The 23768-nt window shown below is 46.5% G+C and overlaps 1 protein-coding gene across 1 annotated transcript; it reads right to left on the bottom strand.

Annotated features, from left to right (window-relative positions):
- Window positions 1-245: 245 nt before the first annotated feature.
- LOC144234572 (uncharacterized) lies at window positions 246-8437 on the bottom strand. Its single transcript, XM_077767896.1, is given in 3 exon segments — window positions 246-7084; window positions 8027-8084; window positions 8302-8437. Coding segments are annotated over 3 exon segments (1941 nt in total). The 3' UTR covers window positions 246-5337.
- Window positions 8438-23768: the final 15331 nt, after the last annotated feature.

Here is a 23768-nt window from a genome sequence, read left to right as displayed (position 1 = left end):
AATTTCTTGGTTTTATGAATGACTGAGAACCTAGTCTCATGGTCAAAATGAGTGTAAAAGAATAAAAAATAAAATTTGCCCGAGGGGAAAAAAATACCTTTGTACCCACAATAAAGTTGAGTCAGAATGTATAATAAATGCAGAAAACGACAAAGTTTGATCTGAAAATCCTTAAATCAATGGGATGTTTTAATAAAATGTCAAAGGAAAACTACAGAAGTATCCATTAGGGGAAAAATGCACGTACTTTTTTTTTTTAAATATTTTTATTTATTTCCAGGAGAGAGAGAGACAGTGTGAGCAGGGGAGGGTCAGAGAGAGAGGGAGTCACAGACTGAAACAGGCTCCAGGCTCCGAGCTGGCAGTCAGCACAGAACCCGACGCGGGGCTCGAACCCACGAACCGCGAGATCGTGACCCAAGTGAAAGTTGGACGCTTAACCGACTAAGCCACCCAGGCGCCCCTAAAATGCACGTACTTTTAATCGCATAGAATCCAGCTTAACTGAAAACATCCTGGAGAGTTACACGCGGAGTAACAAGAAACACCTTGTGAATCTGCCTGTTATAAGGTGCCAGTTTTCAGAGGGAAGATATGGGTCACAGTCATTGCTGCACAATGTAGTAGAAGAATAAAATAAACTCCCACATAATTCTTCACTCGTGGTATTAACAGAACAGTATTAATACACAAATTTGTGTTTACTACACAAATTCGACCTTGTATGAATAGGATCTAGGGAAGAGGGGAGTAGCATAGCACTTCAGAGAATGCGCAACCCATGACAGTAGAAATCTGTTTCCAGGTGGACACATGACGGCTCACAGGAAATCTTGACTGTGCTGGCTCTTCAAAGTCAAGACAGTGGGGACAACTGTAGAAGCCTGCTGCTGAGGGCAGATGGAAGTCTAGCAGCTGGTGGTGGACTGAGAATATTGATGGGCATCACAAAGAAGGAAAACAGGCTGGAAACGAGTGTCCGGAAAGCCCAATGCTGCTGTCTCCTACACAGATGGCTCCAAAACCTGACGGACTCCTACTTCCCTTCTGCATTCCAAGTTTCGTGGTTGCTAGGCCTTGGTGAATTCTAACATGAAACCTAAAGGCCATAGATCCTAGAAAATACAATGTCTTCAGGAGGCCAGCAGGGGGAGCTCAAACACTCTATCACTTACTGTCCACTGCAAACCCAACAGGAAGAGACACAACTTCCAATTACCTAGTACCTCAGCTACTACTTTACTACCCTAGGAGGAAGAGTTTCTACTCCCCTGGCAACAGCCCAGCCAATGAGATTCACAACTCAGCCAATAAAAGGCCACTATACTTCAACCTCCCAGCTTACTCCCAATTGTGGTTTGTTTACAAGGGCACTTCATGTTCTCCCATTTCCTCTGTACTTTGTTCTCCAGACTTAACCTAATGGCTTTGCCATAGCTTACTTCTTTCGAATTCTCTATTCTCAAATAAATCCTTTTTTTATTTTTTATTTTTTTTTTTGCTGGTAAAATAACTGGCAGTTTTATATTTAAGGTTAATGTTATTTGGTGTCAGAAGTTGGATCCTGAGACAACTTCAGCAATTTTGAGGCTGGTGAGCCAATGTGCCAGTACCCACGGAAACAAGAGCTCACTGCTTTCTTGCTGTTCCTGGAGCCTGAAGCTATACTTTCTCCTCGATTTCAAGCCCCAGGCTTTGTCCATTCTGCAAGTTCCACTCATGTTTGGAATTGGACCGTCACCATGAAGACTGCGTTAGCCTTTGGTCTGACTCATTTTCAGAACTGGACTGTCCCTACTGAAAACAGTGTGGCCTCAGGTCTAATTCCTGTTGAACTGGACATTCCAGCTTCAACTCCCTAGAGGCCAAAGGAAACCACCTTGCTGATACTGCAAAAAACAAACAAAACAACCAACCTAAAAAACCACACATACACACACACACACACACACACAAACTGCCACTCTAGGAAAGCAATACTCGAAACGTCATCATGTTCCAAAGGGATGGTCTCCCAAATGATAATCAGAAAAATTAAACAGAGACACCCAACATTGGCCCAGGAAATAAAATAAATTCAGAAATCTAATAATTGTTGGTCTGATTAGAAGAACTCTGGTTTGGGCCAAAAAAACACCCAGTGCTACCAGGAATTCTAAAATCCCCACTACTTACTGCGGCACGTGCGTTAAACGATTGGTCTACTGACAAAATGGTAGCACTCATGGACAAATACGGGAGGGAAAATGTTAATAAGGCTATGAAAATTGCCCACCTCGCTTACTCATATGTTAATGTATAATCCAGGGAAACCACTTTGCACAAATTGATTTACTAGAACTTTCCCGTAACATAGGTATAAAGTGTTAGGCACGGTGTGTATACATTCTTGCTCATCAGAAACTCTCCCCTAGAGACAGGCCAATGCTTTCACCGTCACTAAAATTCTGTTAGAGAAGATTACCCCTACCTGAAGAACGCCTCTTGAACTTCACAGCAATCAGGGAACCAATTTTAACAGTCAGGGGCTTCCACAAGTCTGTGCTGTCTTGTTTTACAACTGCCATGATGTTTACCACCCTCAACCCAAGGGTTAGTCGAACACACTAATGACACTATTAGGCTCAATAGGCAAGTCTGTAGACACCTTCCACAGACCTTGGCTGACAACACTGCCATTAGTCCTGCTACATGTCAGATCCCCCCTCTTTGGAACTCACGGACTCTCGCCCTTTGAATCAGTCACAGGACCTCCAATGCACTCGGCCCCTGCCTCCTCTGGCCCACAGCTAATAAAAAGAGAGATACCTCCATAGTGTAAAGGCCTAATTGCTTTTATTAAAAGTAACCATGGCTTGGTAGTACAATCTTTGTACAGTGCACTTCTGAGCGAAAATGACCTTAAGCGTTACACTCTGCAACATGGAGACTCCATCTGTTGAAGATGGTAACTCCAGACTCTTCAACCTCACTGGAGAGGCCCTTTTCAGGAATGCAGACCAACCCTTGGGTTGCCTAACTTCAGGAATAGCTTCTTGGTTTCACATTCCACATGACAAGAAAGCACCAAACCCTGCCTGGACTTGCACACTATACCGTGAATGAAGGTAGAGATTTTCCAGAATTGAAGGGGCCAACATCTGACCAGACAGCTTTCCTGAGAGATCCAGACTGGGCCCATATACCTTTTCCTCATTGGTGCTTCTTCTCCCGCTTTTGTGGAAAGAAAATGCCCTTGTCTCCATTTCCCAAAGCCTTGCCAAAGGGGGAGATCTCTTCTTTTGATTATGGCCTTTCAGAAACAGCCTGATCAGGGGCACCTGGGTGGCTCAGTCGGTTAAGCGTCCGACTTCGGCTCAGGTCATGATCTCACGGTCTGTGGGTTCAAGCCCTGCATTGGGCTCTGTGCTGACAGCTCAGAGCCTGGAGCCTGCTTCTAATTCTATGTCTCCCTCTCTCTCTGACCCTCCCCTGCTCACACTGTCTCTCTCTCTCTCTCAGAAATAAATGAAACATTTAAAATTAAAAAAGAAAAGAAAACAGCCTGATTATAACCTTGTGAGACATTAATTTTTCAGTTGCTTTTTGTGAAGGGTTAGAAGGTTCAAAATTCAGGGGTGCCTGGGGTGCTCAGTCGGTTGAGCATCTGGCTTCAGCTCAGGTCATGGTCTCACTGTTCCCTACTTCAAGCCCCACGTCTGGGATGCTGGGGTCACCACAGAGCCCGCTTCGGATCCTGCCTCCCTCCCTCTCTGCCCCTCCCCTGCTTGTGTGCTCTCTCTCAAAAATAAACATTAAAAGAATTTAGAAAAAAAGATTCAAAATTTACAAGTCTTTCTCTCATCTGAAATGTTAACAGGCTCTGGATCCTCCTCCAAATTCACCATCTCTGAACTTGCGACCTTACAGAATATAATACATTTGCTCACAAACACTTCTTGTGAGAGAACAATACTCTGCTCTTCTACAAGAAATTCATCAGCCATCGCTTCATATTTATATCTGTACTGTTCATATCTTCCCAAATGTTGGTGTGGTCGATCACATCCACGTGTTTTAGCAATATTTACTATTCTACATCCACAGCTGCTTCAAGTGGAGACTTCCAAAAGGGATGCATGACCCGAGATCCGCATTCAGAGTGCACCTTCCTCCTCGAATTTGGACCAAATGTCAGTACTGGCTACTTTCATATCTAGGGTCTTGGTTCAGAACCATCATACAATTTGGAATTGTCTTGTGACTTGTGTTTTGTATAATTCAAGTTTTATATTTGGCTGCCTGTCAGGCTGCTTAAAAACAATGTACCCAAATCGGGGCGCCTGGGGGGCTCACCGTTAAGATGGTTAAGCGTCTAACTTCAGTTCAGGTCATGATCTCACAGTTTGTGAGTTACAGCCCACTATCAGCACAGAGCTTGCTTAGGATTGTCTCTCTCTCCCTCTCTCTTTGCCCCTCACCTGCTCTCAGGTAAAATATATAAAGCTTAAGGGGGCGGGGGAGCACCTGGGTGGCTCAGAGCCTGGAGCCTGCTTCAGATTCTGTCTCCCTCTCTCTCTCTCTGACCCTCCCAGGCTCACACTTTGTCTCTCTCCCTCAAAAATAAATAAACATTTAAATAAATTAAAAGAAAAAAAAAAAGACCGAGCCAGTGTACCTTTTCCACAAAATATGTAAATCACACCATCAGGCTACATGCCTTAAACTTATGCAGTAATGTCAATTCTTCTCAATAAAACGGGAGAGAGAAAAGAAAAACACTGAGGAAGACAATATAACATTACTAACGTTTCTTTCATGTTGTGGATTTGGGGGAGTATTATACACTAATTAATTTGCGCCCGGTTTACCCATATTACTTACAAAAATAGGATTTCCTTCCAGTGCAATATTCATAGGACTTTGAAAATATTTGTTAAAAATCAAAGATTTCCATTTGTAAGGTATCTATCCATTATATATTCTCGTGTGGTTTCATAAGAAGGTGGGGCAAGTGAATTTTCCTAGTGTCTACACTCAATACCATCCCTTCCAGTGTGAGGTCTTCTGTGGCTTCTCGCTGAAACGCACTGACAGCTTTCCCACATCCCTTAGGTTTATATGGTTTCTCCCCGTGTGCGTTCATCCTCGAAAGGCTGTGTGATAACAAAGGCTTCCACGACTTCCCTTACATTCAGAGTTTCTCTCTAGTAGGAGTCCCATGGATACGAAGAAAATAGTGAGGAAAGATTTACCCTATTGTTTGAGGGCACGGGGTTTCTCTCCAGTGTGAGTTATCTCGTATACTTGGAAAGAGCTGGAACCGAATTATTTCCCACATTCCTTACATTCATACGGCTACGCTCCATTATGAGTTCTTTCATGGTTTCGTAAAGAACTGGAGCGAGTAAAGGCTTTACTACAATGTTTACACTGAAAGGGTTTCTCCCCAGTGTGAGTCCGCTCGTGTGTTCGCAAAGAACTAGGACAATCGAAGGCCTTCCCACATTCCTGACATTTACAGGGTCCGTCTCCAGTGTGCTTGATCATGTGCCTTTGAACGTTGGAGAGAGTAATGAAGGCCTTCCCACACTGCTTACATTCATAGGGTTTCTCTCCACTGTGAGTCCTTTCGTGTTTTTGCATAGAACTGAGGTAAATGAAGGCTTTCCCACACTGCTTACATTCATAGGGTTTCTCTCCACTGTGAGTCCTTTCGTGTTTCTGCATAGAACTGAGGTAAGTGAAGGCTTTCCCACACTGCTTGCATTCATAGGGCTTCTCCCCGGTGTGACTCCTTTCGTGTTTCTGGAGGGAACAGGGAAAACTGAAGGCTTTGCCACATTCCTTACATTCCTGAGGTTTTTTCCGACTGTGACCTCTTTCGTGGTTTTGAAGGGACATGGAAGAACCGAAGGCTTTGCCGCACTCCTTACACCCAAATGGCTTCTCTCCACGGTGTATCTTCTCATGACAGCGGAAGTAATTGGGACAGTCGAAGACTTTGCCGCACTCCTTACACTTGTACGGCCCGCCGCCCGCGGCCTTCGGCGCGGGTCTCTGAAACATCGCGAGAGGACTCGCGGCGGTCTCGCACTCGTTACACTCGCACGGCCCCTCTCCGGCGTGGCTTCTCTCGTGCTTTCGGAAATACTTCGGGCAGCTGAAGGCCTTCCCACAGATTTTGCATTCGTACGACTTCTCCCCGCTGTGCCTCCTTTCGTGGTTCCGGAAGTATACGGGGCAGCTGTAGCTTTTACCACAGGTCTTACACTCGTAGGGCTTCTCGCCCCGGTGTCGCTTTTCATGGCTGCGGAAGGATCTGGGGCAGCTGAAGCCTCGGCCGCACTGCTTGCACTCGTACGGCTTCTCCCCGCTGTGGGTCTTCTCGTGCTTGCGAAAGTAATTGGGGCAGCTGAAGGCCTTGCCGCACTTCTTGCACTCGTACGGCTTCTCGCCCGTGTGCGTGCGCTCGTGTATCCGGATGTAACCGGCGTAACTGAAGGCCTTGCCGCACTGCTTACACTCGTACGGCTTCTCCCCGGTGTGAGTCCGCTCGTGAACGCGGCAGTAGCTGAGGCAGCTGAGCGCCTTGCCGCAGTGCCGGCACCTGTACGGCTGCTCGCCGGTGTGCGTCCGCTCGTGCTTCTGGAAGTTGTGGCGGTACCGGAAGGCTTCCCCGCACTGTGTGCACGCGTAGGGTTTCTCCCCGGTGTGGATCCTCTCGTGCTTCCGAATGGACTGGCAGTGCTTGAAGGCTTTCCCGCAGTGCCGGCACGTGTAAGGGGTCTCGCCCGTGTGGGTCCGGACGTGCACGCGGATGGACTGGCGGTGCTTGAAGGCCTTGCCGCACTCCTTACACTTGTAAGGCTTCTCTTCGTACTCCTGGTACTCGTACAGTTTGTGGCCCGTGTGAGACAGCATGTGCCTACTGAAGGACGAGTGGTGCCTGAACATCTGTCCACAGAAGCTGCATTTACGGAGTTTTATTCCAGGGGAAGTTCTCTCTATCTGCTTAGGGTTCGGCTCCCGCCCGAAGGTTTCTCCGCACCGACTTCCGCACCGACTCCCTTCTGTACCTTTACGGGGACTCTCTACCGCACGCCTGCTGGAAACAGAAGTGGGTTATTAACGGTTTATTAATAATCTCAGATTTACCACATTATTGCCATGAGATCGCCTGGGTGCCATTTGCAAAACAACGTGTGTGTGTGTGTTCGTTCGGTGCGGGTGGCCTGGAAGGGACTGCGTGCTAGGCAGCCTGTAAGAGCGGTCGATCACAGCTCTTATCAAAAGTGATGGGCATAGGGGCGCCTGGGTGGCTCAGTCGGTTAAGCGTCCGACTACGGCCCACGACACGATTTCACGGTTTACGACTTCGAGCCCCGCGTGGGGCTCTGTGCTGACAGCTCAGAGCCTGGAACCTGCTTCGGGTTCTGTCTCCCTCTCCCGCACTCATATTGTCTCTTTCTATCAAATATAAACATTAAAAATTAAAAAAAAAAAGTAGTGATGGGCATAAACGGGGTTTCCGAAGACCTTTTCTGCGTGTATTGTTTTTCACATGTTGAACGTCTAGGTCACATTAGAGAAGAGATTTTTGATGAAAATATCCTAAAAACGAATAAACTTGAAGACTGGTCTGATTTATTTGCTTGTTTTTTTTAATTTCATGACAAAGATTCTCTCGTGGGACACTGTTCTTAAATTTTTATTTATTCTTTTAAGTAGACTTTAAACAGGGGGGAGCCACCTGGGTGGCTCAGTCAGTTGAGCGTCTGACTTCGGCTCAGGTCATGGTCTCCCGGTTTGGGAGTTTGAGCCTGGTATCATGCTCTTGTGCTGACAGCTCAGAGCCTGGAGCCTCCTTCGGATTCGGTGTCTTTCTCTCTGCCCCTCACCAACTCACTCTGGCTCTGTCTCTCTCTCTCTTAAAAATAAACATTAAAAAAATTTTTTTTAACTAGAAAAAAAAGAGTTGCATGCTCTACTAAGAGAGTAGGCCAGGCACTCCCAGGGACACAGCTCTGATGTGAGTGGGACTCACCTTAGATCTGTCTCATGTTCATACAGACTTTTACTGTTACGATCTTCCCATTTGTCTCCTACAATGCAGACCAGGAAAAACCATCAATTACAAAAGAATATTAAAGTTGCTTTAGTTTCTACGTGCCTGATGAACTGTGACCATGGCTGCTTCATTTACCAATATATTTGCTTTCCACACTTCACCTCCTAAAACAGCACTGATGAGCAACACTGGTCTCTGATTAAGTAAATAAAAATACTGATTTAAGTTAATAACAGTATTGTCATCCCTACCTATTGAGGCCAGGTTCCGGAAGGTCTCTTGCATCACATCTCTGTAGAGTTTCTTCTGGGACGGATTCAGAAGCGCCCACTCCTCCAGGGTGAAGTTCACAGTCACATCCTCAAAGGCCACTGAGTCCTAAAACATCCCACACACGTGTATAGGAGGGTGGGTAAGACGGGCCGCGCTGGCGATCTATGCTCAGTTCCTAAGAAATCACATGCGACTTTGACTTCTCAACATTTATTCTAGGACTCGGTTCTCAGGCTCTTCCTCTCTGGCCACACTCCCTTCCTCGTGGACTTAACAGCATCACGAACACAAGGAATTTACTGTTATATTTTTACTGTGACCACTTCCGGTCTCCACTGCTCTCGACCGTCAGGGAACAGAACGCCTTGGAGAAGCGCTACAGAAACGGACGAAGTATTTCTATCTTAAGGCCATCAATTCCTTGTGAGAAAAACTTTCACCTCCTTCTTAAATACCCACCACATCACACGCCACTTCATGACGCGTGGGGTCATACGTGCACGATGCTTTATGAACAAAAACAGGAAAAAGAAAAATGGAAGCTTTTTCTCCTATTCCCATCTCCAAACACGAGAAGCCAGGAGAATCCACTGTTACAAGATCCAGGTGGCCCTAACGTCCTCACGTCCTCAGGCCACTGCAGTCATATCCAGCTAGACGAGCAGCCATATTCTCATCGAAGAGGAACAAGTATCATGTGTAATATTTATCACGGAATCAGTTTTGCGTTCCGTGCTCTGTCCCATTTCACGGACCAGTACAATATTCGGAATATACAACGCAGGCCTAAGGAAAAGTACATGACCAATCCATGTACTCAGGAGTCTCAGGGTTGCCTCCCACCGATTTTAAGGACACAAAGGCACACAGGCGATGAGACACCAGAAGAGATTTTCCAGCAGAATCCAAACACTAACCAGGGCCTGTGACCTCGAGGACCATGTTAAGGGCTGGAGTTTGCAAGGGACTTCCCTGAATTCCCCATCAGTACGGATGCTGTGTGCGCACATGGTGTGAACAGAGTTCAACAGGGCTTTCCTCCAAATATCCCACCAAATCCCTTTTTTCTTTTTTTTTTAATGTTTTATTTATTTCAGAGAGAGAGAGAGAGAGGTAGCGTGAGCGGGGAGGGTCAGAGAGAGAAGGAGACGCGGAATCTGAAGCAGGCTCCAGGCTCTGAGCCAGGCTGTCAGCACAGAGCCCGACGCTGGGGGCTCGAACCCTCGAACCGTGAGATCATGACCTGAGCCGAAGTTGGACACTTAACCGACTGAGCCACCCAGGTACCCCCAATCCCCTTTTTCTGACTTCTGCTATAACTGATGCCCAAACAGCCACTCGAGAGGCTTTCCTCCCAAACTTCTCTCATGTCTGAGGTCCTCTGTTGGGCAGGCAGGACGACAGTCTATCCCAAGCACAGGAAACCCTCGGCGGATTAATTCCCCTAAATGCTGGTCTGTGAAAGAGATCAGTAATTCAATGATGTCCTTGTCTAGGGAACAGCGAGAAGTTCCCACCCAGCAATTCTAACGCTAGAATGGACGTGTTCAGTAGAGGGACAGTAAATGACCTGGTCAGTCCTCGTTACTCTTTCCACAATGGAAATGTAGAGCATGTTCACAAAAAGTCCTACTCTCTAGTGTGCAGAGAAGCAGGAACATTAGCAAGCTTGAGACTGCTTAGAAAACCTTAGAAATCCTGGATGACAAACTTCAACCTTCGCTGGTATCCCAGGAGCTGGGATTTTGGGGAGGGACCCCACCAACCTCACAGAGAAGAGTACCCCAGTGTCCCTAAAGCACTTTAGGGTCCGTGACACTCCTATCTTCCTTTTGAGAGTCTGTAATTTGGTCACAGGTGTGGCAAGCAGAGCTGATGTGATGAACCCCCCAAAAAACCACTCTGGACACGGAGCCTCTGCAAGGCTTCCAGGTAGACAGAAATTCACATGTGTACTCACGACTTGCTGCATGATGAACTGTATGTGATTATACCCTAAGAGATAACATTTGAAAGCCAACTCCTAATTTACTCACACCAATTTCAGTACCAGAGAAGACTAAAGTGCATTTAATCTGATCCTGATAAAAATTGAAAAATTACTGCTTAAGATCTAAGGAGAAGGAAATAAATAAAAGTGCTGGGAGCCATACCGTCCCCGCTGGATGACAAGTCACAGCGAGGAGATGGCAGCGTTTGCACAGCTCCTGCCAAGAAAAGCGAAAACTGGTATCTCCTTCTGCTACTACTGGCTCATGTTGGAAATGAGCCTGCGAGTATTGACCAGGCCTCACAATATTCCAAATCGGACCGATATTCCCCACACAGATTCCTCATAAGGAAAAGCATATTCCTGCCTTTTCAAAGAGATTTTAGATGAAAGCACTGTGGATGATTGTCAAAAGGCTCTTCCTATGGGCTTGCAGACCCAAGACTTAGATAATAAAGGGGGTTAAGAACACAAGAGTTACAATTGAGCCTGGCCCTGAGACAAAGAGCCTAATTTAGAGTTAAGGAACAGATAAGGACATGGGGCGTCTGGGTGGCTCAGTCGGTTGACTGTCCGATTTCGGCTCAGGTCATGATCTCGCGGTTCGTGGGTTCGAGCCCCGTGTCGGGCTCTGTGCTGACAGCTAGCTCAGAGCCTGGAGCCTGCTTCAGATGCTGTGACTCCCTCTCTCTCTGACCCTCCCCTGCTCATGCTCTGTCTCTGTCTCTCTCTCAAAAATAAATAAAAACATTAAAAAAAAAAAAAGGAACAGATAAGGGCAGAACTTAAGTTAATATTTAACCCTTCTCTAACCGGTGATGTATGGCAGTCCCTTCCCTAAGGCCTACTTTCCACAAACACCCTCCCTTACACTGGCGGCTGGAATGAGGATAGATAAGAGTAGCTAAAACATAACCCAAAAACAAAGGCCAACACATTTAGGGCCTCCATGGTGTTTACACATTCAGCATCAAGTCAAAAAAGTTTCCACAAACAACTTATTAACCAGCTCAAAAACTTTCCTCCTTTTGTGAGGCAGACAGAATGCCTCCCGGCCTATCTATATACAACTTAACCTATGTCCTAATCTCAGCGTTATTAACTTAGAACAAATATGTATGTCATCCTGTTTTTCACTAAGAACATCCTGTTATTCCCTTAGTTGTAAGATTTACTCAACCTCACTATGATTGGGGTAGTTCTGCAAGAATACTTTGGAAAAACCTGTTTCTGTACACTTTCCAAAGCATCTTATCACAAAGAGTTTTCCACTGTAAACATTCCTTTCTCTGATGCCATGTTATCGCTGGACCTTTAAATAAAGACACCAAAACTCACAGGACAGAGATGCCTGCCTGGTGATCAGAAAGATTCTCGGGGCTCTCTCATTCTCTCTTGCCGGCACCGTCCATCCTTCAGGGACCCCTGGACTGGCTGGAGCGGGCCTCCAGTGTAAAAGGGTGCCAACTGGTTTTTTTTTTTAATGTTTATTTATTTTTGAGAGAGAGAGAGGGAGACCGGTGCGAGCAGGGGAGGGGTAGAGAGAGAAAGAGACAAAGAATCAGAAGCAGGCTCCAGGCTCTGAACTGTCAACATAGAGCCTGATGCAGGGCTTGAACTCATGAAGCACTGAGATCATGACCTGAGCCGAAGTTGGTTGCTTAACCTACTGAGCCACCCAGGTGCCCCATGGGTGCCAACTGTTCTTTTTTTTTTTTTAATATAGTTTATTTATTTTTGAGAGAGANCTCGAACCCACAAACCGTGAGATCTGACCTGAGCCGAAGTCAGATGCTTAACCGACTGAGCCACCCAGGAGCCCCCGCCCCTTTTTTAAATAGTTTATTTTTGAGACAGAGAGAGCACGAGCGGGGGAGGGGCAGAGAGAGAAGGAGGCACAGAATCTGAAACAGGCTCCAGGCTCTGAGCTGTCAGCACAGAGCCCGACATGGAGCTGGAACTCAAAGACTGCAAGACCATAACCTGAGCCAAAGTCGGACGCTTAACCGACTGAGCCACCCAGGGGCCCCAAGTGCCAACTGTTCTTAACAGGAATTCAGTGTCACCCAGATGTCACCTCTCCCAAATGATAGCTTTATAAAATTCCACAATCCCCCCCACCCACCAAAACAGACCCTTTAGTAGTCAACAGGTACTCCTTCAAGCTCAACAGAAAGAAACAAATGTCGGGGGAGCCTGGAAGGCTCAGTCAGCTAAGCATCCAGGCTCCTGGTTTTGGCTCTTATCATGATTTCACAGCTCATGAGTTCAAGCCCCATATCAGGCTCTATGCTGACAGCGTGGAGCCTGCTTGGAATTCTCTCTCTCTCTCCCCCTCTCTCTCTCCTTCCCCACTCACTTTCTCTCTCAAATAAATAAACTAAAGCAAACAAAACAAAAAAAACAAACATCAAAAAATGGACAGTCTTTCTAAAGATCAAATTGGTGGCCTACCTAACACAACACACATCAAGGACGTGTAAGCTACACTATTCTAGACAAGACAGTACTAGCAGAGAGAGAAGCAAACAGACAAGGGTAGGAAGTGCCTTCAATAGGCTGGTATTTAATATGAAAAGGCAGTCAATGACACAGCAGTCATCGCAGCCAAGTGGCAAATAGCAAGAACACGCTGTTTATGCCTACATGGGCAGGCATAAATTATTACTACAAAAGGTCAGTTTGCAGAGTTAAAATGAACAGACGCCTATTCAAAAGGGAAGAAGGCAAACGCATCTAACAGAATATGAAATATCCCATATTAAAAATGTCCATCACCTTGGTAACGAGGTAAGAGGTAAATAACATGCCCAGTGGACCCCATTTCACAGGGACTGGAACAAAAATTCGTGACAAGAAAAAAAAAAACCTCATCGTTTTAATAATAATCCCAGGTGTGGAAGATCATTAGGAATCATGAACGGCTATTTAACACATTCTGCAAGAATGGAGGAGGGTCCAGTGCTACGGCCCACTGCTATTTCCTGTAAATTTGACCTGATCACTACAGCCCAGCAATTTTTCAACACCGTCCACAGAACTTTCTGTGCACCTGCCCTAGGAGACTCCTCCAGGGAGGGCATGCACGAATATCCAAAGATCTGGAGGAATTCTCAATAGAACAATAAGGCAAAGAGGAGTGCAAAACATGCGACAGCTTGCCCTTCTATGACTGTTATGATCAACTGCAGACTGATGGAGATTAGGGGCAGACAGTCTACACTAACAACACACAAGCCTAGAGGATCTGAAAATGTTTCTTACTTCCTAATGGAAATGTCCTGGGGGGCGGGGGCAGGGCAGGCCTCTCAAGCCGGTGGGAAATGCCCTTGAGAGAGCAAAGAAAGGAGCCTGGCCTGGGTTTTTTATTGAGGCTTGGGGTGGGCTAGGGTAGGAGTTGCGGGACACGGGCAGGCCCTTCTGTGGATTGAATCACTTGCCAAACCAAAGGAGCACCCAGGTTGTCTTGTCTCCCTGTACAGATGTGGGCCACAAGGCGGGGGGGGAGGGAGGTGGTGGTGAGGGGGCTGGAGGAGAAATGAGGGCTTAAACCTATTAGCCTTCAGGGTCTCCTGGGTGGCTCCATCGGTTAAGCATCTGACTCTTGATTTCAGCTCAGGTCATGATCTCATGGTTCAGGGCTTCAAGCTCCCCACCGGGCTCTACGCTGACAGAGCAAAGCCTGCTTGGGACTCTCTCTCCCTCCCTGCCTTGCTCTCTCTCTCAAAAATAAACTAAAGAATAAAGCTATCAGCATTCAAATAACAAAAAAAGGAGGAGTCAGAGACTCTGGTCTCTGGTCAGGCATGTAAAGAGCTCAGGGCTGGCTTCTGGTCCTCAGAAGACAAAACCAAGCAACTTGAAATCCACAACTCTTTCATCACGGGACTGAGGTGCCAGAGTAAAGCACTGTCTCCAAGATTACAGAGATAAAAAGTAGCCACTTAAAAATATGTCCAAGGGGGGCACCTGGGTGGCGTAGTCGGTTAAGCGTCCGACTTTCGCTAGGTCATGATCTCGTGGTTCGTGGGTTCGAGCCCCGCGTCGGGCTCTGTGCTGACTGCCAGCTCAGAGCCTGGAGCCTGTTTCAGTCTGTGACTCCCTCTCTCTCTGACCCTCCCCTGCTCACGCTGTCTCTCTCTCCAAGAAATAAATAAAACATTAAAAAAATATATATGTCCAGGGGCACCTGGGTGGCTCAGTCAGTTAACCGTCTGACTCCATCTCAGCTGACGTCTTGATCTCAAGGCCGTGAGTTCAAGCCTAGTCTATGCTTTTTTTTTAAATATTTTTATTTATTTCTAGGAGAGAGAGAGAGACAGCATGAGCAGGCGAGGGTCAGAGAGGGAGGGAGACACAGACTCTGAAATAGGCTCCAGGCTCTGAGCTGGCAGTCAGCACAGAGCCCGACGCGGGGCTCGAACCCATGAACCGTGAGATCATGACCTAAGCGAAAGTCGGATGCTTAACCGACTAAACCACCCAGGCACCCCTATGCTTCTTACTAAGACCTATCGTCAATCTATTTCACAAGAGTCTAAGTGACTGGGATTTTTCCCAAGTCCTATCTGACCTGGGAGGAGGGAAATAGCCAACTTAAGTCCCTTCTAGCCTTACCTTCTCCGGAAGGTAGAGCACTTCTGAAGATGATGAGGTTTCTTTCCCCCTCATGACACCAAATATGTGGTCTGTCCCAACGCCACTTCTCCAATTCTATGTCTTGTGTCTAACGGTTCGATTCATTTCCAACACTAACACTCAGAGTCCACATCAGACTCCACAGGTAAAGAGTTCAGTCCCACACACCACCCCAACTTCAGACGCCGGCCACACACACGGAGCCCCGGCTGCCAACACTTCTGCTTGACCACCTACACATTCGAAGCCCCTCCTTGTGCCAGAAATAAATAAAACATTAAAAAAAAAAAAGGAAATAGAGCTGAACACGTACATCAAGGAAAGGTAAAGAGGCGCACAAAAGCAATTTACAAATTCTGGGTCGTTGGGAAATTGCAAATAAAAGAGTTATCACCAGCCTTTGGGTGTAAACCCTGACAATTGTTTTTTGGTTTGTTTGTTTGTTGTAATGCAAGTGCCTGAATTAAGCTCTGATTGCTGAGGCATTCACTTCAAAGATGGCTGTTTCAAATAAACCCACTGCCAGCCAGCAGGAAGAATGAGGCCACCACCCCTCACTGAGCCATCCCTTTTTTTCAACATCTTTTTTTTTTTTTTCTAGGACAGAGAGGGAGAGACAGCGTGAGCAGGGGAGGGTCAGAGAGAGAGGGAGTCACAGACTCTGAAACAGGCTCCAGGCTCTGAGCTGGCAGTCAGCACAGAGCCCGACGCGGGGCTCGAACCCACGAACCGCGAGATCACGACCTAAGCGAAAGTCGGACGCTTAACCGACTAAGCCACCCAGGCGCCCCTTTTTTTCAACATCTTGAGGGATTTCAATAACCAACTATTTGGGCCACTTGTTTTCTCTCCTCCTACACTTTAAATGCCCGTGCTTGTGTTTTAAATTAACCAAACAGGCGTCTGAGTGGCTCAGTCAGTTGAGCTCACGATGTCGTAAGTTCGAGCCCAGTGTCAGGCTCTGGGCTGACAGTGTGGAGCCTACGTGGGATTCTGTCTCCCTCTTTCTGCCCCTCTCCCGCTCTGCTTCACTCAAAATAAATAAATTTTAAAAACATTTTTAAATTTAAATTCACCAACAAATAGAAAGCTCATGAAACCCTAGACACCCATCCACACCCCAAGAAGAGCGGATCCCAAGCCCCACCGAGGGCTCCCCGCCCCCTCCCCTGCTAACGGGACTCTGCTGTGTCATTTCCAGGTCCTCTAATAAATCTTTTTTTTCCCCTAAAGTTTCCTGATGATCACTGCTGAACACTGTCACCCAATTCTAAGACCCACAAGGGCCAGTCCCCCCATGACCCTGGTGTCGGAAGGCTTGAAACCAGCACAAAACAACCAGCGTAGCTGGCGGGACCCCACGATCACCCTCGCAGTGAATTGAGAGAAATGCCCTTTACCTTCAACTTGCTTACTAACCACCCAACTCAGGTAGCTACTACCCTCCGGAGAGGAGTACTGTTTGTTGGGTGATCTGTCACACTATCGGGGTGGGGGTAGGGGTCCGTCACCCTGCCTCATGCTTGTGCTTGACCCTGCGGTGCTGGGTGCGTCGTCCACTCCGAAAGGTCACAGCTGCCCAGAGCAGCACGAGGGAGGTCTTCTGTTCTAATTAATTCTAAAGGCCCTAATTGACCACTAATATGCATAAGGGTCCTCCATGCCTCAAGGCGAGGTGAGCTAAGGAGGGTGAAACTGAATCACCGGCTACTGTCACATCCCAAGGACAGGCCCTAGGCTAAAGGCAGGAGGAAAGCACTCTGGGAGCTGGGCAGTTTGGGGGGGGCTCTGCCTGTGACGAGTCAGTGGCTCCTGTCCCGACTCTTAAATTCTAATCCAGAAGAGAGCCTTGCAACCAGAAACGAATGGCATCACCAGAGGAAAAAGTGTAACAAAGGCCTATGGCCTCTGTGTCGCTACTTTACTCCCTGCTGTCACTCTTCACCCCTGACCCCTGATGGGATACAGGTCGGTCTGTGGCACACATCCGGTGAGAGCCTCCAAGATCCTGCTCCTTGATAAATGCAAAAGCCCAAGGACATTTCCTGGACGTTACTCAATACCACTCATACCAGCAGGTGAGACGCTGGTCCCCTGCTCCGACAGTTAGCCTAAGGGGTTTTCTCAAAGGACCCATGCATATCACACCAGTAAAGGCAGACCTCAAGGCAGAAGTCTATTGGGATTCCATGGAAAGGAAAACTGCTATGAGGAGGGCTCACGGAGCCTTCATCCAAACGTGTCTGGTAGGTAACAAGGGTGCCTGGATGGCTTAGTCGGTTGAGCAAACGACTTCGGCTCAGGTCATGAACTCATGGCTAATGAGTTCAAGCCCTGCATCGGACTCTGTGCTGACAGCTCAGAGCCTAGAGCCTGCTTCCGATTCTGTGTTTCCCTCTCCCTCTCTCTCTGCCCCTCCCCCTACCACCTCCTCTCTCTCTCTCAAAAATAAATAAACGNTCAGGTCATGAACTCACGGCTAATGAGTTCAAGCCCTGCATCGGACTCTGTGCTGACAGCTCAGAGCCTAGAGCCTGCTTCCGATTCTGTGTTTCCCTCTCCCTCTCTCTCTGCCCTCCCCCTACCACCTCCTCTCTCTCTCTCAAAAATAAATAAACATTAAAAAAAAATAAAAAGTGTCTGATAACAACACACAAGATTAAAGTAACAGGAGAAAATCAACAAGTAGAAACTGAGATCAAAAACTTGTACCTGGGGCGCCTGGGTGGTTCAGTCGGTTATGCGTCTGACTCTGGCTCAGGTCATGATCTCACAGTTTGTGGGTTTGAGCCCTACACTGGGCGCTGTGCTGACAGCTCGGAGCCTGGAGCCTGCTTCGGATTCTGTGTCTCCCTCTCTTTCTGTCCCTCCCCCACTCAGATTCATTCTCGTTCCCTCTCTCTCTCTTTCAAAAATAATTTAAAAAAACTTTTTTAATTAAAAAAAAACATACAGAAACCGTACCTTACCTAAAAATCAAACCTTTCTTGCAGATTTTATGCAGCAGGGAGGAGACAGGGGAATCGATTGGCTAATTGTGGGATTTAATGGTTTCGAACAGGCTCTGAATTGTTACAGCTGCCAAAATACATCAACTGGCTGGTGTCTCTAAGACCCTATAATCCAATAACTTAAAGATCCATCCAGGTCTCTATGCTTGTTTCCACCAAGATGCCACAGAGCCTAAGCTCCCTCAGCTTTCCCCTGAGCAGAGCAGAACCAAGAAATACATCCCCGGCCACCAGTGGAAGCATTACCAAGGTCTCTCATGAGGAGGAAGAGGGAAATGGGAAGGCAGAGGCTCCCAGAGCTACGACTTATACCAGGGACCTTCTCCAGACCTGGGGATTTGCCGCTTGGCTCCTTGTCCATCATGACACCACAGTGATTAGAGCTAAGGCTCCCGGTTGAATGGAAAACACGAAGTCCATCTCCTGCAATGCAAAACTGGGATGGTCCAATGGGTTTCCTAATTCCTCGACCCAAACTCTTCTTCGTTTCCTACCCTGAAGAGGCCCCATTTGACCCACGCCCAGAGGAGTAGTCCTTGCAGAGTGCTCCCCCTAACCATAGGTGGCACTACTCCATTTTGATGGGAACTGTCAAAACCATCCAAAAGGCAAGAAACTCCAAGGTGAAAGCTTGTGTTTTCTTTCTCTGTCCCTTGAAGATGTAAATCTTCCCAGGCCTTTGAAATGTACACACCCCAGGAGGTAACTAAAACTGCCCACAAGAGCTAGCAGACAGAAGGAACAAAGATTACGCTGATTAGGCTTTTATGGGGTATGGTAAATGACATGGGAAGCACCTTCTAATCCGTGATGATAAACTTTCTTAGGTCATAAATTATGGGTGAACGTTATTAAAAGCAGCGTTCTAGAAATTGCATGAAGTTCCCAAAAATCTGCTATGTCCTGGTATAACGTTATCACCTGCAATTCTAGTTATCACCTTGGAATGTTACGTGCCACAGAAAAACAAACTGTCTTGGCAACTGCATTACGATGAGAAATCATCAGATCTTTTTTTTTTTAATATTTTTATTTATTTCTAGGAGAGAGAGAGAGACAGCGTGAGTAGGGGCGGGTCAGAGAGAGGGGGAGACATAGACTCTGAAACAGGCTCCAGGCTCTGTGCTGGCAGTAAGCACAGAGCCCGACGCGGGGCTCGAACCCACGAGCCACGAGATCATGACCTAAGCGGAAGTCAGACGCTTAAATGACTAAGCCACCCAGGCGCCCCTCATCAGATCTTTTAACCATGGACATTTTTAAGTCTTTTGTCACTTAATACACAGGTGTTTTACTGTAATGCTTTTGCAAACGTGTTTCACCCTCAGAGATATTCGTGGAAAGGGCTCTGACAAGCACTCTCGAATACAGGTTTCTGGTAACTTTTAGATCATTCCGCTGAATTGGGTAAGAACTTACAGTTCTCTAAGGAAAAACTGCGTCCATAAAAACTGCTCACCAAAGATCAAGAGCCAGGATTAATGACACAGGACTGAGTGAACTGATAAGGATAATTTTTATGACTTTGTTTAAAATATTGGAACGCTTGCGGGGGCGCCTGAGTGGCTCAGTCAGTTAAGCGTCTGACTTCAGCTCAGGTCATGATCTCGCAGTTTGTGGGTTCAAGCCCTGAGTTGGGCTCTGTGCTGACAGCCAGCTCAGAGCCTGGAGCCTGTTTCAGATTCTGTGTCTCCCTCTCTCTCTGACCCTCTCCTACTCATACTATCTCTCTCTCAGAAATAAATAAGAAACATTAAAATATTGGAACCCTTGAATCTTTTGTTTCCTAGATCAAAGAAAATGCTTTCTCTTAAGCGAGCTATGACTTACAGCAATTTGGGAAAGTATACCTTCGTGAACAAAGGTGAAACTATCCCTTTTTCTCCCTACCTGATCCCTCCAGAATTCAGGAACTTTTAGTGAGTATGCGTAGTCGCGTAACAATATAGGTATTTACGTAAAATCAAGAAGAATCTAGTCTCCTTGCAAAAGGACACAATTGAAAACATTAGTTGTTTTACCAAGGCTTTGAAATGTCATGTTTAACAGCACAGACGTACATAGATTCAAATATGACCAGACAGCTTTTTAAGGACCTAGGGCTGACTTTATGGAGCCGATAAAACCCCGTGGAAAAATCAAGCCTGGTTCCTACTTCATAGGGCTCCCAGCAGCCATACCAGGTGACTAAGGACGGTCACTTTCTGGTAGGTGTAGGAACCCCAGGATATTCTGGGGCCCTTGAGAACAGAGGAATTAACCCAAATCACTAGGTGTTGCAGGCAAAGTCCGATGGCTAAGTCCCTGGCTTGGCTTCCTAGCCGCAAGAGATTTTTAAAAGCCCAACCTGAGATTCCTTATGAAAAATTCTAACAAAGCAGACTCGTGGTCAATCACTATTCTTACTGCACTTAGGTAAATGATCAGGCCAAATTTATTAAAAGTAGACTTAATTTGCAAACTAATTCGTTTTACTATGGTTATGTTGGATAGAAATGGGGGTGACTATATAGATAAAAATTAAGTCCTTAATACACCTTTATAAATATCTGGNACAAAGCAGACTCGTGGTCAATCACTATTCTTACTGCACTTAGGTAAATGATCAGGCCAAATTTATTAAAAGTAGACTTAATTTGCAAACTAATTCGTTTTACTATGGTTATGTTGGATAGAAATGGGGGTGACTATATAGATAAAAATTAAGTCCTTAATACACCTTTATTAATATCTGGGGTGCCTAGGTGGCTCAGTTGGTTAAGCGTCCAACTTCAGCTCAGAGTTCATGGGTTCGAGCCCTGCGTCGGGCTCCATGATGACAGCTCAGAGCCTGGAGCCTGCTTCGGATTCTGTGTCTCCCTCTCTCTCTCTGCCCCTCCCCTGCTTATGCACACGCGTGCTCTCTCTTAAAAATAAACATTAAATATTAGATTCATTGTCTTTGAGGTTTGTTTTCTACCCATAAACTGAAATGGATGCTAAATTTTTCTTGTTTCCTCCAATATCTGGCTATAACTCTCCAACCTGAGGTTTCCAATTTTTCAACCGTCCTTCTGACTTGGAATCGCTGAGAACTAAGACTGCCCTTTTCCCAAATCCATGCAAACTAAAGTGAGACAATTTGATATAAACTTGAGGGAAACCGTTAAAGCAGCAGACATATACCCAGTCAAGCTCCATGCCTGTTGCTGTGTGGGCCACTCAGCAAGATCACAAGACACTCAAACTGCAAAGTAGGAAAATCTCTCAATTTACCCCTGCCTGCCCTCACTCCATCTAAACATGCTTCAGGGGCGCCTGGGTGGCTCATTGGGTTGGGGGTCCGACTTCGGCTCAGGTCATGATCTCTTGGTTCATGGGTTCAATCCCCGCATCGTGTTCTGTGCTGACAGCTCAGAGCCTGGAGCCTGTTTCAGATTCTGTGTCTCCCTCTCTCTCTGCCCCTCCCTCGCTCTCGCTCTGTCTCTCTCTGCCTCAAAAATTTAAAAAAACTATAAAAAATTTTTAAAAAATAAACATGCTTCAAACTCAGCATCCAGAACCATCTTCGCTGGCTACATGGAAACTGGGATTATAATCTGCTCCAGTCATTAACCACTGTTTTTCTTTTGTTTCCATAGAAATACTTTTTTTTTTTTACAATTTATTCATTTTTGAGAGACCGAGCATGAGTAGGGTAGGCGCAGAGAGAGAGAAGGAGGGGGGTCACAGAATCCAAAGCAGGCTCCAGGCTCTGAGCTGTTAGCAAAGAGCTGAACACAGGACTCGAACTCATGGACCGCGAGATCATGACCTGAGCCAAGTCAGAGGCTTAACTGGCTGAGCCACGCAGGCGCCCCTCCATAGAAAAACCTCTTAATAACCCGATGCAAGTACTTGTACCATTCAGGCTTAACTTTGGGAGCCCACTTGGATCACGGCCTCCTGAAATCAGACCGAAACTCTTAACTGATCCATTCTCAGGACTAAGACTAAGATCAACATAGCAATTTAGGACGGGTCTAAACCTACTTACACCAGATGGCCCAAGATGTTAAAATGTTCCACACTATTAACCCAATTCTTTGGACAGATTTTCCCGGCCCCTAAGATCATGGACTTAGGGCACATGCACGCATAAGTGAGGGAGGAGCAAGAGAGAGGAAGAGAGCCCGATGTGGGGCTCAAACCCACAAGAACCCACGAACCGTGAGATCATGACCTAAACCGAAGGAGGATGTTTAACCCATTGAGCCACCCAGGGGCCCCTCACTGACTTAGTTTTACTGTGGGACTCTTCAAATTTGGGACAACGGTTAGGGACTGGACTTTGGACTACTGCCTGCTCAACTATTACAGAATTTGCTACCATAATCCGACCTACTTTCTGGGTTTGGACTTCCCCTACTCCCGGCTTTCAGCAGATCAGCTCACCAGGCAGTTAATGTCCTCACCACTGGACTCTGATTCCTTTGCATCACAAGGGTGGACTGTAGTGTAAACCCTGACAGTTTTTGTTTTTTGCTTTTCTTTTTGGTAATGCAAGGGCTTGACTTAAGCTGTGATTGCTGAGGCATCCACTTCAAAGACAGTATCTAGAATAAACACTTGCCAGCCACGTGACTAGATAAAGAACCAAACCACCTCCTTTGTTTGAGAGATCTTGGTCTGATTGTAACTGACCATCAGGCCACCAGGATTTTTTTTTTCCTCTTGTGATTTAAATTTCTGCTCTTAAGTTTTAAATCCACCAGTCATGAGTGTGAGCCAGTAAATCACAGACCCCCACCCTTACCTCAATAAGAACCCAAGCGTGTCCTCTCTCTACCGAGGACATGTGTGACATACGCAGATGTATGATCCCAGGTAAGCTGTAGAACTTCCAGATCCTCTAGGTTATAAGGTCTTTCCCCCCCCAAAGTTTCCTGGTAGTTATTGCTGATCATAACAGGAGCCATAAGGGCCAGTCCCGCCTCAGATGGTGCTAAGACCCAGCACAAAACACAGGTGAATCAGGAGCCTGGCAGACTCAGAGGGTAAAGCACTTCACTCTTGATCTTGAGGTTGTGAGTTCCAGCCAAACTAGTGTACCTAAACGAATAAACCAGACGCAGGCAAACGGGTAAACAATTACTGGTAAACCCACAGGATGAAACAGTCTTCCGTTACAAAAAGAAATGAGATTCGAAAGCCAAAGCCACATGGAAAAAACGTAAAATCCTACTCTTAAGCGAAAGAAGCCAATCTGACAGCCCTGTAGGACTCCAAGCATATGACATTCTGGAAAAGATAAAAGATGGTTAAAGAGGGGCGCCTGGGTGGCTTAGTCGGTTAAGCGTCCGACTTTCGCTTAGGTCATGATCTCGCGGTTCGTGGGTTCGGGCCCGCGTCGGGCTCTGTGCTGACTGCCAGCTCAGAGCCTGGAGCCTGTTTCAGTCTGTGACTCCCTCTCTCTCTCTGACCCTCCCCTTCTAACGCTGTCTCTCTCTCTCCTAGAAATAAATAAAACATTAAAAAAAGAAAAAAAAGATGGTAAAAGATCCTTGGCTGCTGGGGAATGAACAGGTGGGGCACGTGACATTTAGGACAATTAAAATATTCTATATGACGCAGAAATGATGAAATCGGGTCTATTCATGTTAGCTGAAGACCTGACGTCTATGTAAGTGTCAACCCTACTGTAAACGATTTCAAAGGTGGCTCATCAAAATAACAAATGCACCAGAGTAATAGGAGATAAAAAATATATGATGGGTGGGGGTTCCCAGCTGGCTCAGCTGGATAAGTGTGCAACTCTTGATCTCAGGGTTGTGAGTTCGAGCCCTTC

The sequence above is a fragment of the Crocuta crocuta genome, unplaced genomic scaffold (genome assembly GCF_008692635.1).
Source record: "Crocuta crocuta isolate KB4526 unplaced genomic scaffold, BGI_CrCroc_1.0 scaffold115, whole genome shotgun sequence".
Taxonomy (NCBI): Eukaryota; Metazoa; Chordata; class Mammalia; order Carnivora; family Hyaenidae; genus Crocuta; species Crocuta crocuta.
The sequence above is the reverse complement of the archived record's forward strand: the minus strand, read 5'-3'. Positions and strand labels throughout refer to the sequence as shown.